Source organism: Sebastes umbrosus, chromosome 6 (genome assembly GCF_015220745.1).
Source record: "Sebastes umbrosus isolate fSebUmb1 chromosome 6, fSebUmb1.pri, whole genome shotgun sequence".
NCBI classification, from domain to species: domain Eukaryota; kingdom Metazoa; phylum Chordata; class Actinopteri; order Perciformes; family Sebastidae; genus Sebastes; species Sebastes umbrosus.
The window spans coordinates 9,233,003-9,247,540 of record NC_051274.1 but is presented as its reverse complement, the minus strand read 5'-3'; the positions used below and the strand labels follow the sequence as shown (position 1 = coordinate 9,247,540).

At 41.9% G+C, this 14,538-nt stretch overlaps 1 protein-coding gene across 1 annotated transcript; it reads left to right on the top strand.

Annotated features, from left to right (window-relative positions):
* The first annotated feature begins 1,919 nt into the window (after positions 1 to 1,919).
* LOC119490368 (selenide, water dikinase 3-like) lies at positions 1,920 to 10,430 on the top strand. Its single transcript, XM_037773741.1, has 8 exons — positions 1,920 to 2,302; positions 3,669 to 3,772; positions 5,058 to 5,165; positions 5,493 to 5,647; positions 7,354 to 7,444; positions 7,586 to 7,685; positions 8,987 to 9,199; positions 9,310 to 10,430. The coding sequence occupies exons 2-8, from the start codon at positions 3,677 to 3,679 to the stop codon at positions 9,558 to 9,560; spliced, it is 1,014 nt and encodes a 337-aa protein (XP_037629669.1). The 5' UTR covers positions 1,920 to 2,302; positions 3,669 to 3,676; the 3' UTR covers positions 9,561 to 10,430.
* Positions 10,431 to 14,538: the final 4,108 nt, after the last annotated feature.

The window sequence follows — 14,538 nt, the reverse complement described above, 5'->3', positions numbered from 1 at the left end:
GACGTCATACCAGCAACATTACTACAGTTTCAATGTCTGTATCTGTAGAATATGTCACAGCCATGAAAAAAAAGTCATGGCTGAACACTTGACAGAATTCCTTCATTACACCTTCAACACAAGGATTTTATTCTGAAATATTTGCAGGACTGGAAAATGCAGTGACTTGTGAGACTCCATAAATGAATAGAGTACACGCTTTTAATTATGGATTATTATTATTATTATTTACAAATGAACACATGCTTCTTCACCTTTTTTCTGTCTAAAGTAAATAAATTTATAATGAAATGAAATGACCATTATGAAAGGCCAAATCTATGTAGAAATAAAGGGCTGGCAGCAGCAACAGAAACGCTGTCGGTGTGACACGTGAGAGACGCAGCCGTCACGCGCTGCTCAGGCATCCGGTGTGGACTGGGGATTACTTGGACAGATTAGCAGCAGTTACTCTTTCCATTAAAAGAGGCCAGTGGAAGTTAATAAGTTACTCAGGAAATGTACCATGCAAATCAATTACACCCACTAATCCACAATAGTAGAATATGTATTACCACCATTGTATAGCCTATACCAAAAATGGCATTGTGTTACAGACATACTAACAGTGTGCATTGAAATGATCACTTACTTCTCTTTCTAATTTTTTTCTTTTTATCTCCATATGTGATTATAACATTGACTCTTTTAAATATATAATAAATATATATTTATATATATATATATATATACATACAGTATATAAATACAGTATATATATATTTATATATATATATATGTATATTTATATATATATACACAGTATATATAAGGACACCATTGACTATGAGACCAGTAAAGCGCATTGCAAGCAGACGACAAAGCTTTGGACTGGCATATTTTAGATGTTCTGCAGTGATATGATCCATGCCACAAGCCTTGTTATCATCTAGCATCATAATGGCATTATAGACATCATCTGACCTGACTGTCTTGTTTTCAGAGAGATCAACATTTTCAACTACAACTTCATTACTTTTAACACAGTTGATAGTTTCAATCCACACTGTAATCATGTCTGTAACATTTTTGTCTCTCTCCCAAGCTCTGCTCCAAGCAGACAAGTGATCCCAGCAAAATAAAAGGTCTAAAAACATTGTGGTGTCCTGTTTCATGAATGTACAGTACACTATATATTTATTGGTCCAGTAAACTGGGCCTTTGCAACTTTATCAGCCATTATCTAATCAATATCTCAACAACTGCAATAATATATTCATCAAACCTCTAACAACAACATGAACAGCAGTCTCGTTAATAAATACAATATAACAGTAAAAATGTCTATCAGATGAATAATTATAAAAAAAAAAATATGAATGGTCACAATGTTAAAATAATAACTAGAATGACAATATGTAATGGGTTATTTTAATGCAGACTAATACAAATAGGGCCAAATACACACATAAGAACATGGACTAACTGTAATAAAGCCTGTAAATAAGCCTGGTCATGCTGAGCATGCTGGCTGCACACAATAAATCCCACGTATCTGCCACTGCTTTCATCAAACCGAGTCGCGGCTAAATTCAACCAGGATAACTGGAAAATCCCGGTTTAATCCGCTATCCAGGTTTTTTGTGCCTTTACAACCGTGCTGTGCTGCATCAAGTTGAAGAGCGACACACAGACCCGGAAATAGTACATTCCGCCTTCAAAATAAGACGTTTGCTATATATTTCTGACAACTTTGCCTTCGCCATGGGTTTAAATTACCATTTTATAATATCGTAGTAATCCAGCTTCAATGAAAAAGCCATTTGGTATAAGGTTGTGGTAGGATCCGTGAATATCGCATAGACATGCGCTTTGTGAATTTTTACTTTGAAAGTCCAAACAGGAAGTCGAATTTGTTTGATTTCAATTGACAAGAATCTCTTGTTTCACGCAGACGCTCGTCGGACACACACACACACGCTCCTCCATTCATCCTCCTCCTAGCGTCTTTCTCTGCCGGTCAAACGCGACTTTTAGCCAGCCATGTCAGGCTCAACTACCCCGCCTCCCTCTGCGGAGGCTGAGGGGTGTTTTCCTCCGGGTTACAAGCCGTTCAAGCCGGAGGAGCACGGCCTGGAGCGCGGCTTCCGTCTCACGGGCTTCTCGGAGCTGAAAGGATGAGGCTGTAAGGTCCCGCAGGAGGCTCTGCTCAAACTCCTGGCGGGACTGGAGGCGGACCCGGACCGGGCCGACGGGACGGCAGGCAAGGCCGGAGACCAAGCGTCGGAGTTCGGCCAACAGTTACCGGCGGGCCCCCGACTCGGTAAGAAACACAATAGCAGAGCTGAGTTAGCTTTCATATGAGAAACCCCCGGTAGTCAACGACGGTTACCTAGCTACTGTTGCTAACCATGCTAGCTGCTGTTAACTCATGTGTGGCAGCTCATCTGACAGATGGACAGTTATGGGTTGTTTCTAACAGTCCTCAGCTATCGTTATGTTAACATATACAACTAACCTACTCACAGTCGTGAGTTAATAACTAAGCTACATAGTAAATACATATAATGTTAGTAACCTAGCTGGCTAAGAGGACACTAGTTCCGTGAGTTGTCAGATTTCCATACTGTAAGCATGATTCAGCAGAAATAACTGTGATGCATTGAGTTCAAAGTTCATGCTTCTGGTCAAACATTTCTTCTAGTTAAATGAGTTTCACAACCTTGAGTGCTGTAAGACTATTTAGTTTACTGCTTTTAGAGGTGTAGCAACAGTATGAGGAAAGCTGTTGTATGTAGTAACACTGAGTGACCACAAACATCTGTACTGTTCACACATTGCATCAGTCCTGTAGTTAGTACTACCTTTAGTTTTACAAGTACGAACACTACTATTTTTTTTTAATATATATATATATATAATATGTTTATTGGGTTTTCTTATTTTCACAAACACAATAATAATAAAAAACAAAACAAACACTGGTACAGCTCAGATCAAAAAAATTATATAGGAGGTCATAGGAAATAGTCCTTAGTGCAGGGAAGTCACAGGATATATGAGTTCATGTTCAGGAGACTCCTTGTGAGATAATGGAGGAGAGATCAGGTCCAATATAGTTCAGATAGGGCTGCCAAATATTGAAGAACTGATCTACTTTGGCATGTAGAATATTTGTAAGATATTCCAAAGGGACCATCTCAAATATCACTTTACGCCAGCCTTGAACAGAGGGTTTCTTATCACTAATCCACTGTAGTAATATATTTTTTCTACCAGCAAATTTAAGAATGTTATATAAACAAACACTACTATTAAAGTAGTATTCTCACTCTCAACAATAACTGAACACTTAATAATAATAAGTTCATAATAACACCTTCTCACACAAAAAGTACCTCAATCATATATCTTATACTGTATATGTTCTTAATGTATATGTTCTTAATATGTCTGTATATGTTCTTAATATGACTTGTACAAAGTATTTCCTTTTATAATTGTAATATAACTTATTATTTTTAATGGAGCTTCCCAGCAAAAAGCGTTTCACACGATTGTACTTGTTTAACCGGCGTGACAATACACATCTTGAATCTTGAATCTTGAATAATTAATGCAAGGCTGTTGTATTTCATTGCAAAACATTGACAATGTCTTTTTCTCTCCTCACTACTGTGTGTTTCCAGGTGTAGGGATGGACTGCTGTGTGATTCCTCTGAGGCATGGAGGGCTCTCACTGGTCCAGACCACAGACTTCTTCTACCCTCTAGTGGAGGATCCTTACATGATGGTGAGTCACTGGCACGTATTTCCCTCTAGAGAAGCAGTTGTTTACATACTAGGCACCCTATCCAGGAAGTAAAGCTGTCCAAACACAGTCATATGTGGTGACATACTCACCAGCTTATATTGTTGTGAGTGACTAATGATAACACTTGTTGAAATTGATCCAGTATTGAGGGAGAACGCTGCAGCCGCCAGCTGCTAAACGGGCTGTAATGTAATCGCTCGGGGCAACTCCTCACCGTCAGTGTACGTCTGCTAAAAGTGCTCGTTTTTTGCCACTGACAGGCTCAGATTGTTATTCTAAGTGTCTGACAACATTATGGAAAGAACCCTACAGAGAAATACAACCTTTTTCTTTTTCTTTACCTTTCTGTTTGTTATTGTGTCAAGTGACTTGTTGTTGCCGGAAGATAACGGTGGAAACGTGAGAGAGAGGAGTGCCACGGGACACCGGTGTTGTCAGACTTTGTTGTGTTGGAGAACAGAAAGTGTAGCTTAGTGTTATCTAAAAGATTTGCAATGTCATGGCATGAGATTTCAGAACAAGACAACTCTGAGCGAAACACACAATAACAGACTAGATCAGGAGAAAGGGAAGAAAAAGGTTTTATTTCTCAGTAGGGTCCTTTCCATAATACTGTCAGACACTTATAATAACAATCTGAGTCTCTCAGTGGCAAAAACAAGCACTTTTAGTGAACGTACATCGACGGTGAGGAGTTACAGACCGTTTACATTACATTACAGCCCGTTTAGCAGCTGTTGCTGCAGAATTCTCTCTTAATACTGGACCAAATTCAACAGGTGTTGTCCCCATAGGTCACTTTCACAGAAAAAACATGGAAAAATAGGTTGAAAAATACCGAAGTTATCCTTTAAGGGGAGCACTAGCCATTTTGAAGCAGAACGTTATTCAGCATGTGGTCTTCTTTAATTACAACAAAGAGGTATACAACAATTGTCATACAAAAACACCTACAAACCAGGGTGTCATAAATTAAATGAATTTCCTTAAAACTTTTGAAAGTCTTTGCAGCTTTTTTGTTCTTCACATTTTCAAATAAGGTGCCATATTGCTTGAGTTCAACAATAAAACAATGAAAGCAGGAGTCAGACCATTTCGATTTGTGGAAGTGGAATTTACCAAGAAACCTGAATCTACTGTGTTAAAAATATTATTTTTGTCAAGCATGACAACAGTGCCATAAGTTATTTGCCTGTTTTGATTATATTTGTCTCTCCCTCACTCTCTGTCTGTCTGTCTGTCTGTCTGTCTGTCTGTCTCTCAGGGCAGGATAGCGTGCGCTAACGTCCTCAGTGATCTCTACGCCATGGGCATCACAGAGTGTGACAACATGCTGATGCTGCTGAGTGTCAGCCAGAAGATGAATGACAAGGTAGCATTATGTGTGTTCATGGTTGGATGCCAAGGTGTTGACATTGCTTTTATTTATTGATGTCACTTTTGTTTATCCTCTATTAATCTAATTTGTTCACGTCACAATGAGTGCAGTATATCTTATTAACAGAGCTTTGACTTTTGGATTTCACACATGTATATGTTGATTTCTTTAAAGATGATATGTAACAGTAGTTGGTTGCTATTTGTAAACACACAGCATTCAGATTATCAGTCTATACATTGTTTTAAAAAAATTAATGCGTATTATACCTTTTAATATTAAGGTCTTTTTTCATGATTCATTATCGCCTGTATGACACAGGACCGTGAGCGGGTGATGCCGCTGATAATTAAAGGGTTTCGTGATGCAGCAGAGGAGGGAGGGACTTCTGTGACAGGTGGCCAGACGGTGATCAACCCCTGGATCATCGTAGGAGGAGTGGCGTCAGTCGTCTGCCAGCCTAATGAGTTCATCATGTGAGTCAGTTAAAACTGTTGCTGTGTCTCTGCATATTTGGTTGTGAATGCTGCAACATCAAAACCTTTAGCTCAATTAGGACATTCAAGGTTTTTGGGGAAATGTTTTGGCCATAATTCAGTAATTTATATGCTTATTACGACCATTTTACAGAAATGTCTAATAGGATAAAGTGATGAAGTGATGACATTTTGGACAGACATGGAAGTAAACTGCAACTTGACTGGTTGGCGGAGGCATCTAGTTTTTCTTCTTTCAGACTGGAGAGCAGCTACACTTGAAATGTTATTGTGCTGTCTTCATTTGTCCAGCTAACCGTGTAAACAATAAAATACACTAGAGCTGTAACGATTACTTGATTAATCAATTATGTCGATCAATAGAAAATTAATCAGTGGCTATTTTGATAATTATAATCATGTTAGTCTTTTGTTGACCAAAACAATGCAAAACGTTATCTTGTTCCAGCCTCTCGAATTTGGGTTTGCTTCATTTCTCTGTTGTATATGACGGTAAACTGAATATCTTTGGGGTTTGGGCTTTGTCAGATAAAAAAAAAAAAAAATGCTATTTGAATATGTCACTTTTGGCTCTCGGAAATTGTAATCACTATTTTCTGTTATTTTATAGACCTACCATTAATAGAGAAAATAATCAGTTAATCCATAACGAAAATATTCATTTGATGCAGCCCTAAATAACACCAAAGAACAAAATAAACCCAGGAAGCCAGAGTACATTATCAGTAGCTGTTATAACCTTTTTGATCCATTGCCTGTTAATAAATCATTTGAATTGTTTTGAAGGAAGCTTCTTTTTAAAATTTACATACCATTGCTGTCCTGTGAAAACTATTCATCTCAAAATGTTCACTTTTTATAAGCTAAGAAAAACTATGACGTATATTAGGGCCTTTGTAGGTTAAAACATTTTTATTATTTGCGGAGCCGGGGCGTGGGGGGGGGGGGGGCAACACTCCGAGAAAAAAACTCCCAGATTTACCAGAAAAACACCCCAGAAAAATGATGGGTTTGGTTTTGAAAGGTTGGATCAACTTCATCACACCACAGACGCCGCCGCTTGCCGTGTATTATGCCCGCAGTGGATGTTCAAATTATACTTTGCAATTGGATCTAGCAGTAAGGAAATAAAATCAGCATATTATCATCAGCATCCAGACTTTGAAGAGACACTGCTATGAATTGGGCCTATTCAGAAGAAAAAGACATACTGATTTTTTTTTTCTCTTGAATTCATAACTTTAATCCTAGAAATAGTTTTTTCTTGGAATGTTACCCCGGCTCTATAATTTTTACGTTACTTTTTTTTTTACCTACAATGACCCTAATACGCCTTCATAGATTTCAGCATCTTTTCAGTACAGATTTACATTTCAACATGGTTTTCCTTGTCTAATTACCACCTGCAATTATATTTTCCCAGCCATTAATACATAGAAAATCAAAGAAACCAAATAGATAAAGAACCTCCAAAAGGTATAAAAAAATAAATAAAGTAAAAACTTTAAAAAATAGTAATAACAATAATGTACCATATCATCGCAACATCTCGGTTCGACTCCGGCCGGGGACTTTTGTTGCATGCCGTCTCCCTCTCACCCTGTATTTCCTGTCTGTGTATCTACTATCACTATCTGATGAAGGCAAAATGCCCAAAAAATATCTAAAAGAAATTGTTTTTCCAGGCCGGATGGTGCTGTGCCAGGGGACGTCTTGGTACTAACTAAACCTCTGGGGACGCAGGTGGCTGTGAATGCTCACCAATGGCTCGATCAGGTCAGCCACTCGACTCCGTTCACATGAACATTATTATTGGTTTTATATTGTATATATTGTTGTTATTTGTGTTGTCATTATATTGACATGTTTCTGTGCTCGCACTCCCCACCCCCCGTCTCTGTTGTTATATCTCACCAGACTGAAAGGTGGAACAAGATCAAGCTAGTCGTCACAAAAGAGGAAGTAAAGGAGGCCTATCAGGAAGCCATGTTCTCCATGGCGACGCTAAACCGCACAGGTACACTAAACCTGTGTCATTATGCTCTGAAGCTCTGCAGTTATCACTGGTTACAGAAATGTATTTATCCTTTCAATTACAGCTGAGAGCTCCTATGAATCCTGGTTCTATGAGGTTGATCTGAATTTACTCTCAGCCTTATGGTCTTTAATTCAGAGTACAGTTGAGCCGGTGTAAAAAGTTTCAAACCGGTTTGATATTAAGCCAAACACTGGACCGCACTGGTATACTGAATTTAACCACTGGGTGTTGCGCTTGACTCAGCAGCCGCCCCCGAGTGGAACATAATGAGACTGAGGCCCTGTTCAGACCTGGCATTAACATGCGTCCTGGGTGATCCGATCACAAGTGGAAAGCTTTAAGTACAGGTGTGAACGCACCCAAGACGCATTGAGCTCCGATCACTCAGACCACATTCAGAGGTGGTCTGGGCCGCATATGGCCACATTCTTTTAGCAGTGTGTACGCGAATGTGTCCTGGGCCACATTAAGGACCGGGGGGTCTCACTGCGCTGCTCATGTGAGTAGAAAGGCAGGCGCGAGCGCTTGTCTCCCTCGTGGCAAGGAAACGGCTTCTGTGCTCTACTGTATCCTGTCAGTAAAACTCTATTTTTTTTATAGGTTATAGAAACATATTCAAATGTATCTTATTTATAGGCTACATATCTACAGACTATCAGACGAGGCATGGGAAGTGCATTATCATCACACGGTCGGTGATGTCAGTGTTTTTGTTCCGGTGCGCTGCACAGAGCTGACAGCCACGCTCTCTCTCCTCCCCGGTTCTCTGAATTTCTGTACGCCGCTGTTGCCTTGCAGAGGCGGCAGAGGCGGCAGAGGCGGCAGTGCCAGCGGCACGGAGGTCCCCGGGGACCGCTGATAGACAATAACCTTTTATTTTTATGTTAATAAAATGCACCTGAATTCACAAAATGTGTGTATTACTACTGACATTCCTGTAATATTACATCGCGACATTTACAATATTAGCCGTGTGTTTACTGCGTGCATATAGACCGGGAAGTGAGATCCGATCACAAGTGCTCACTCAAGATTCATGCGTAGACGCATTCTCACTTTTGATCAGATCACCCAAGACGCATCTTAATGCATTCAGGTCTGAACAGGACCTAAGCTCGTATCCTGGACTGGCAAAACCGGAAAACAACTGAAGTTGTGAGGGGAGAAAAAAGACAAATTGACTCAACGTGGATTGGCCTTTTGGTCCAGTTGACGTTGAAATCTTTCTGTGACGTTTTGCAATTGCGATTAAAGTTTCTCAAATGAATTCATGTCTCCAGCGGCAGGCCTAATGCACAAGTTCCAGGCTCACGCTGCAACAGACGTGACAGGTTTTGGGTTGTTGGGGCACGCAAACAACCTAGCAGCACAGCAACGAAACGAGGTGGCCTTCGTCATCCACAACCTACCAATCTTAGCCAAGATGGCTGCCATCAGTAAAGCCTGTGGAAACCTGTTCAACCTGGTTCAGGGCACGTCGGCAGAGACTTCTGGTATGAAAACTGAGATTGACACACACAATGAATGTTGTCTTGTCTGTGTATCTTTATTGATTATAACCATGTTTTGACCCTAAAATCCATCTTCCTGTCTTTCCCTCCAGGTGGGCTGCTGGTGTGTCTGCCCAGAGAGCAGGCGGCCAAGTTTTGCTCGGAGATGAAGAGCCAGAACTCCGGAGCTGGAGGTCAGGGGGCGGCGGGCGGAGCGTGGATAATCGGAATTGTAGAGAAAGGCGACCGCCGCGCTCGCATTATTGACAAGCCCCGCATTATCGAGGTTCCACCACGAGGAAGCCAGGCAGCAAATCAGGACAACAACTCCACCAGCCCTGCTCCGAGCCCCAATCTGTCATAGACACTGCCGCCCCTCTGACACTGGCCTGGTGTGTGTGTGTGCGCGCGCGTGTGTGTGTGTGTGTGTGTGTGTAATGTGTATGTTTGAGTGTGTGTTCATGTTGCTGTCCATCTCATCCCTCTTTTCAGTCTAAATGCTGAGAGCACACAGACCAAAATCTCTGTCATCTTTTCCAGCGGGAGAGCATACACTATTATTTATCCATCTTTGGAAAGAGCTAGGCCCACCTTTCACCATTTTGAAATTATTTGTAAATTCTGGGTAGTGTATGCTGTGCTACCACACCCCCTCTTATTTAGATCTGCATTCCCTGCCTTTCACTCATTTATATATTACGTCTCGATGACTTTCAATTCTGAAACGAAAACATTCCAAATCATTCTTGCCAATTAATAATGAAAATTGTATGTAAATGTGTGTATGTGTTTGAGTATTTTATCATTTGACTGGGGTGCTTTGCTGTGGGGACGTGGAAAAAGAGGTTTCTGTCGGCTTTTCTTTTGCGAAGTGGATGATGTCAATGTTCATTCATGTCGGTGAATGTATCACGTGGAAAAAAGAAATGGTTCATCGGTCCTGGCACCTGGCTCTGCCCACGCGGCCCAGAGGAAGGCTTGAGCAGCTTCCTTTTGGACCAGCTGGGCGGCGTTCAGAATGTCTGTTAGTGTCAGCTGATTGGCTGTCCAGCACCAAGTCCCTCCCACCCTTCCTTTTTATGAAGCTCTGCCTTTAAACCCCAGATAACGGGGGCAGGTGGAGTGGATGTTTGCCTTTGGATTGGGGTCGGTCTTCGACTGCTGGAGGTCTAAAGCTGTCTGTGTTTGTAGATTTCCTGCTTTTCACAATCAATAAAACCATCATCAACTCACATTAAAATACTGTTTGGGTGTTATGTGAGTATAGCGTGAACAAACTTTTAAAAAATTGTATTTTGGCGCCTGGGTTAGCTCAGTTGGTAGAGCGGGCGTCCATGTATCAAGGCTTGGTCCTGACCGCGGCGGCCCGGGTTCAAATCCGGCCTGTGGCTCTTTCCGCATCCACTCACTCTCTCTCCCCCCTTTCCAAGACTCTATCCACTGTCCTCTCAATAAAAATGGAAAATGCCCCCAAAAAAATAACTTAAAAAAAAAAAAAAAAATTGTATTTTGGAGCATGGCTAAAGAGTTTGATTAAGAAAAACATTTTGTCTGACCACTTCCATTGCCACCATCATCGATGCTTCTGGGTAAGTGTCCCAGTAAGACACGCAGCTGAGGAAGCATGCATAACATCAGAAGCTGGAACACCTTAATAGAATGTCGCAATTAATGTTATTGATTACACCTGTGTAGTAAAATAATTTCTATCTTCCCACATGGAGTTTAAACTCCCAAGACCAGACTGATAACATTGAGAACCCTGGACAGCTCCCCCATCCCTGGTACCAGGATCAGCACTTTGGACAACGGCACCACTTTCAACACAGTTTCCCAGTCATGAGAGATAAATTACATTTATTTAGCCGACACTTTTCCAAAAGAGACTTAGAATAAGTGCAACCAACCATGTGGGTACACTAAAAAGTGCAAAATCATGCAAGTATATCAACTTTAGCAAATATGCTCTTGAGAGTACTACTCAGCCTGTGAAAACAGTTGTATAATGTCTTCTGTGGATCTTAGTTTTACAATTTAACATTCATGGTTAAATAAGGTACTTTGGGCAATCTCTAGCTCACCCGGTGGAGCATGCGCCCCATGTAGGCTGAGTCCTTGGCAGTGGCCTGGGTTCGATTCCAATCCGTGGCCCCTTTGCTGCATGTCATCCCTTCTCTTTCCCCCTTTCCTGTCATTCTCCAGCTGCACTAATAAACACAATAAAAAATAATCTTAAAAAAAAAAAAAAGAACAACTTAGGTATTTGTTAGCCAACTCAAAAGCTAATCTGCGTGGTTTGATCAGATCTGATTGACAGCATCCAGGCAACAGAAACAATCAACCCCACGACTATCTGTGGTCAGATTCTGATTGAAATGTTGATTGGTGCACAGAAGTATGTGAGCCCCACCCACTTTAAAGTTGTGAGCAGAGCAGAGACAGAAACAGCAGAGACAGACAGTACATACATGTAAAACAAGCAACATGAGTCCAACTTTAGCAGAACATATTTTATGATCTCATGTTTTATGATCAATGTTGTATTTACAGACACACAGGCACTTCATATGGATGTCAGTGATGATCCTGTGTTCTGTCAAAGACTGCAGTAATGAGGTAGTAACACAAAATGAAAATACTCAAATAACGTACAAGTACCTTAGAAGTATATTTCTTGTCTTCCACCATGCACTGCTGAGCCCCTGCTGGACATTACATACAGTTGTAAGGGATCCATATCATCTTTACAAAATGTGCACACATCTCTCCAACTGCTGAAGTGTCACTATTTCATTTAGGAAATAAATCGAAAGATGGATCGAAGGATCCAATAACAGGAGACACAGAATCTGCAGTTGCAGTTGACACAGAGGTGAGATATGCATATAAGTGTATATTTGAGCTGTGCACCATTGTGATGGCTTTAGAATGGTTTGAACAAAACACACCAAACATAGTACTATAGTCTGTGATGATTCAGCCTCTGCTCTGTACAGTCAGATGCATCCAGTAATCATCAGGATTTACTTTACAAAATAATGTCAGCACACTACGAGTAACAAAACAGGGCACTGAGGTCCCATTCATTTGGGTGTCTGATCATACATGCATTCTGGGTGTTGAGATAGGTGACAAACTAGCCAAACAAGCTGTTAAAATAATAAAACACACAGACACACATAGACTCTCAAAATCAGAAGGAAAGGGCACTGTACGATAGGCAATCAATAAAGAACGGCAGCAGCACTGGGATCAGGAGATAAGAGGAAGATGTTTACATCCAGTTCAAAATAGAGTTGGTTATGTGAGAATGGAGGAGGAAATAGAAAGAGGAGGTAATAATAAGGTAGGACACTGTAATCTGAAACAGCACATTTCACATTATAGGGAAGCATCCAACTGGTTTGTGTAAACATGTTGAGAAGTTTGCCTTCAGGGCTTTCTGCCAGAACGGGAAACCATCTCCAGACTTCTGCCAGAAAGCCCTGAAGGCAAACTTCACCCATGTGCGAACATTGTCAGGTACCAGAAACTATAGAGCATGAAGACGACTCATCATCATCATTATCATCATCATCATCATCATCATCATCATCATCTCTCACTGGCTCTCCGGCTGGTGGTGCCTCCTCTTCCACATGACAGACCTGGACCTCCGTCCTCCAGGAGATTTAGCCTCTCTAACAATTTACTTTAGTCCAAGGGGGCTTATTGGCATGGGTAACATACGTTTACATTACTAAGCTACTGTGAATTAAAAACAAAAATCTGTGTCTATCTATTCGGCATGTAGACGTGGTTGTGTTGCTCTGGCTCTATCTATTTGGTGGGTAGAGGAGGTTGTGTTGCTCTGGCTCTATCTTGGTGGTAGAGAGGTTGTGTTGCTCTGCTACCTGTTTGGCGTAAAGAGGAGGTCATGTTGCTCTGGCTCTATCTACTGGCGTGGAGAGGAGATTGTGTTGCTCTGGCTCTACCTGTTTGGCTTGGAGAGGAGGTTGTGTTGCTCTGGCTCTATCTACTGGCGTGGAGAGGAGGTTGTGTTGCTCTGGCTCTATCTATCTGGCGTGGAGAGGAGGTTGTTTTGATCTGGCTCTACCTGTTTGGCTTGGAGAGGAGGTTGTGTTGCTCTGGCTCTATCTACTGGCGTGGAGAGGAGGTTGTGTTGCTCTGGCTCTATCTATCTGGCGTGGAGAGGAGGTTGTTTTGATCTGGCTCTACCTGTTTGGTGTGGAGAGGAGGTCGTGTTGCTCTGGCTCTATCTGTTTTGCGTGTAGAGGAGGTTGTGTTGCTCTGGCTCTATATATCTGACGTGGAGAGGAGGTTGTGTTGCTCTGGCTCTACCTATTTGGCGTGGAGAGGATGTTGTGTTGCTCTGGCTCTATCTATTTGGCGTGGAGAGGAGGTTGTGTTGCTCTGGCTCTACCTGTTTGGCGTGGAGAGGAGGTCGTGTTGCTCTGGCTCTACCTATTTGGCGTGGAGAGGAGGTCGTTTTGCTCTGGCTCTATCTGTTTGGCGACGCCGGGAAGCGGCTTGACATCCTCCTGGATCCACCTTCTCACATATGTTCACATTATATGTATTCATTTTTGTCATATGGATTGTCTATGCTGTATTTTCATTATGTTGTTACTCTGTACACATGACATCTATTGCACGTCTGTCCATCCTGAAAGGGGGATCCCTCCTCTGTTGCTCCTCCTGAGGTTTCCTCCATTTTTAATTTTTTCCCTGTTAAAAGCTTTTTTTTTGGTTAAAGGGACTATTTGTAAGATTCAGAAATGCTGCTTAACAGCGACACCTGTGGCCTTGAAATCAACGAAAGTCAGCGTCGAGCTCGCGCTTGCTCGCTCTACAAAGACATGAACGAGCATCGCTCAAAACAGTGAGGCGACAGACGTCAGCTAAAACCACAATATCACTCTATATTTCAGCTGCTTGGCAGTAATGTTAGCTGACCAGACGAAGGTCTCTCCATGAATCAATGCTGATCCTAGTGTTGGCTTTTCCTGCTCAGCGCAGGCTTCAGCAGCGGGGCTCCTCAGCGAGTTACGTTATCGCCTCCCGACCGCAGCTGGCATCTGCAGACACCGGCACCCGGTCGGTAACGAGACGATAACGTAACTCGTTGAGGAGCTCCGTCACTTCACAAGACACGGAAAACCTCTGTTGGTCTGGAGGAGCTGCAGCATTTATTTTTGCCCAAACGTCCACTCTACATTCACTAGATATTCTCAGAGCTAAACTAACTCTCCTGCAGTGTGGAGTGAGCGCGCGTTCACGTCTAGAGGTGGAGCGAGACAGCGAGGACGCGCGCTGTCTGAGTGAAGGAGAGCAGGCAGCGG

What these genes read in the sequence shown, in the direction of transcription:
- LOC119490368 (XM_037773741.1), top strand. Translation starts at nt 3,677, where the DNA reads ATGGACTGCTGTGTGATTCCTCTGAGGCATGGAGGGCTCTCACTGGTC. An exon ending in TGGAGGATCCTTACATGATG is followed by an intron (nt 3,773 to 5,057) that starts GTGAGTCACTGG and finishes TCTGTCTCTCAG; the next exon opens with GGCAGGATAGCGTGCGCTAA. An exon ending in GCCAGAAGATGAATGACAAG is followed by an intron (nt 5,166 to 5,492) that starts GTAGCATTATGT and finishes TGTATGACACAG; the next exon opens with GACCGTGAGCGGGTGATGCC.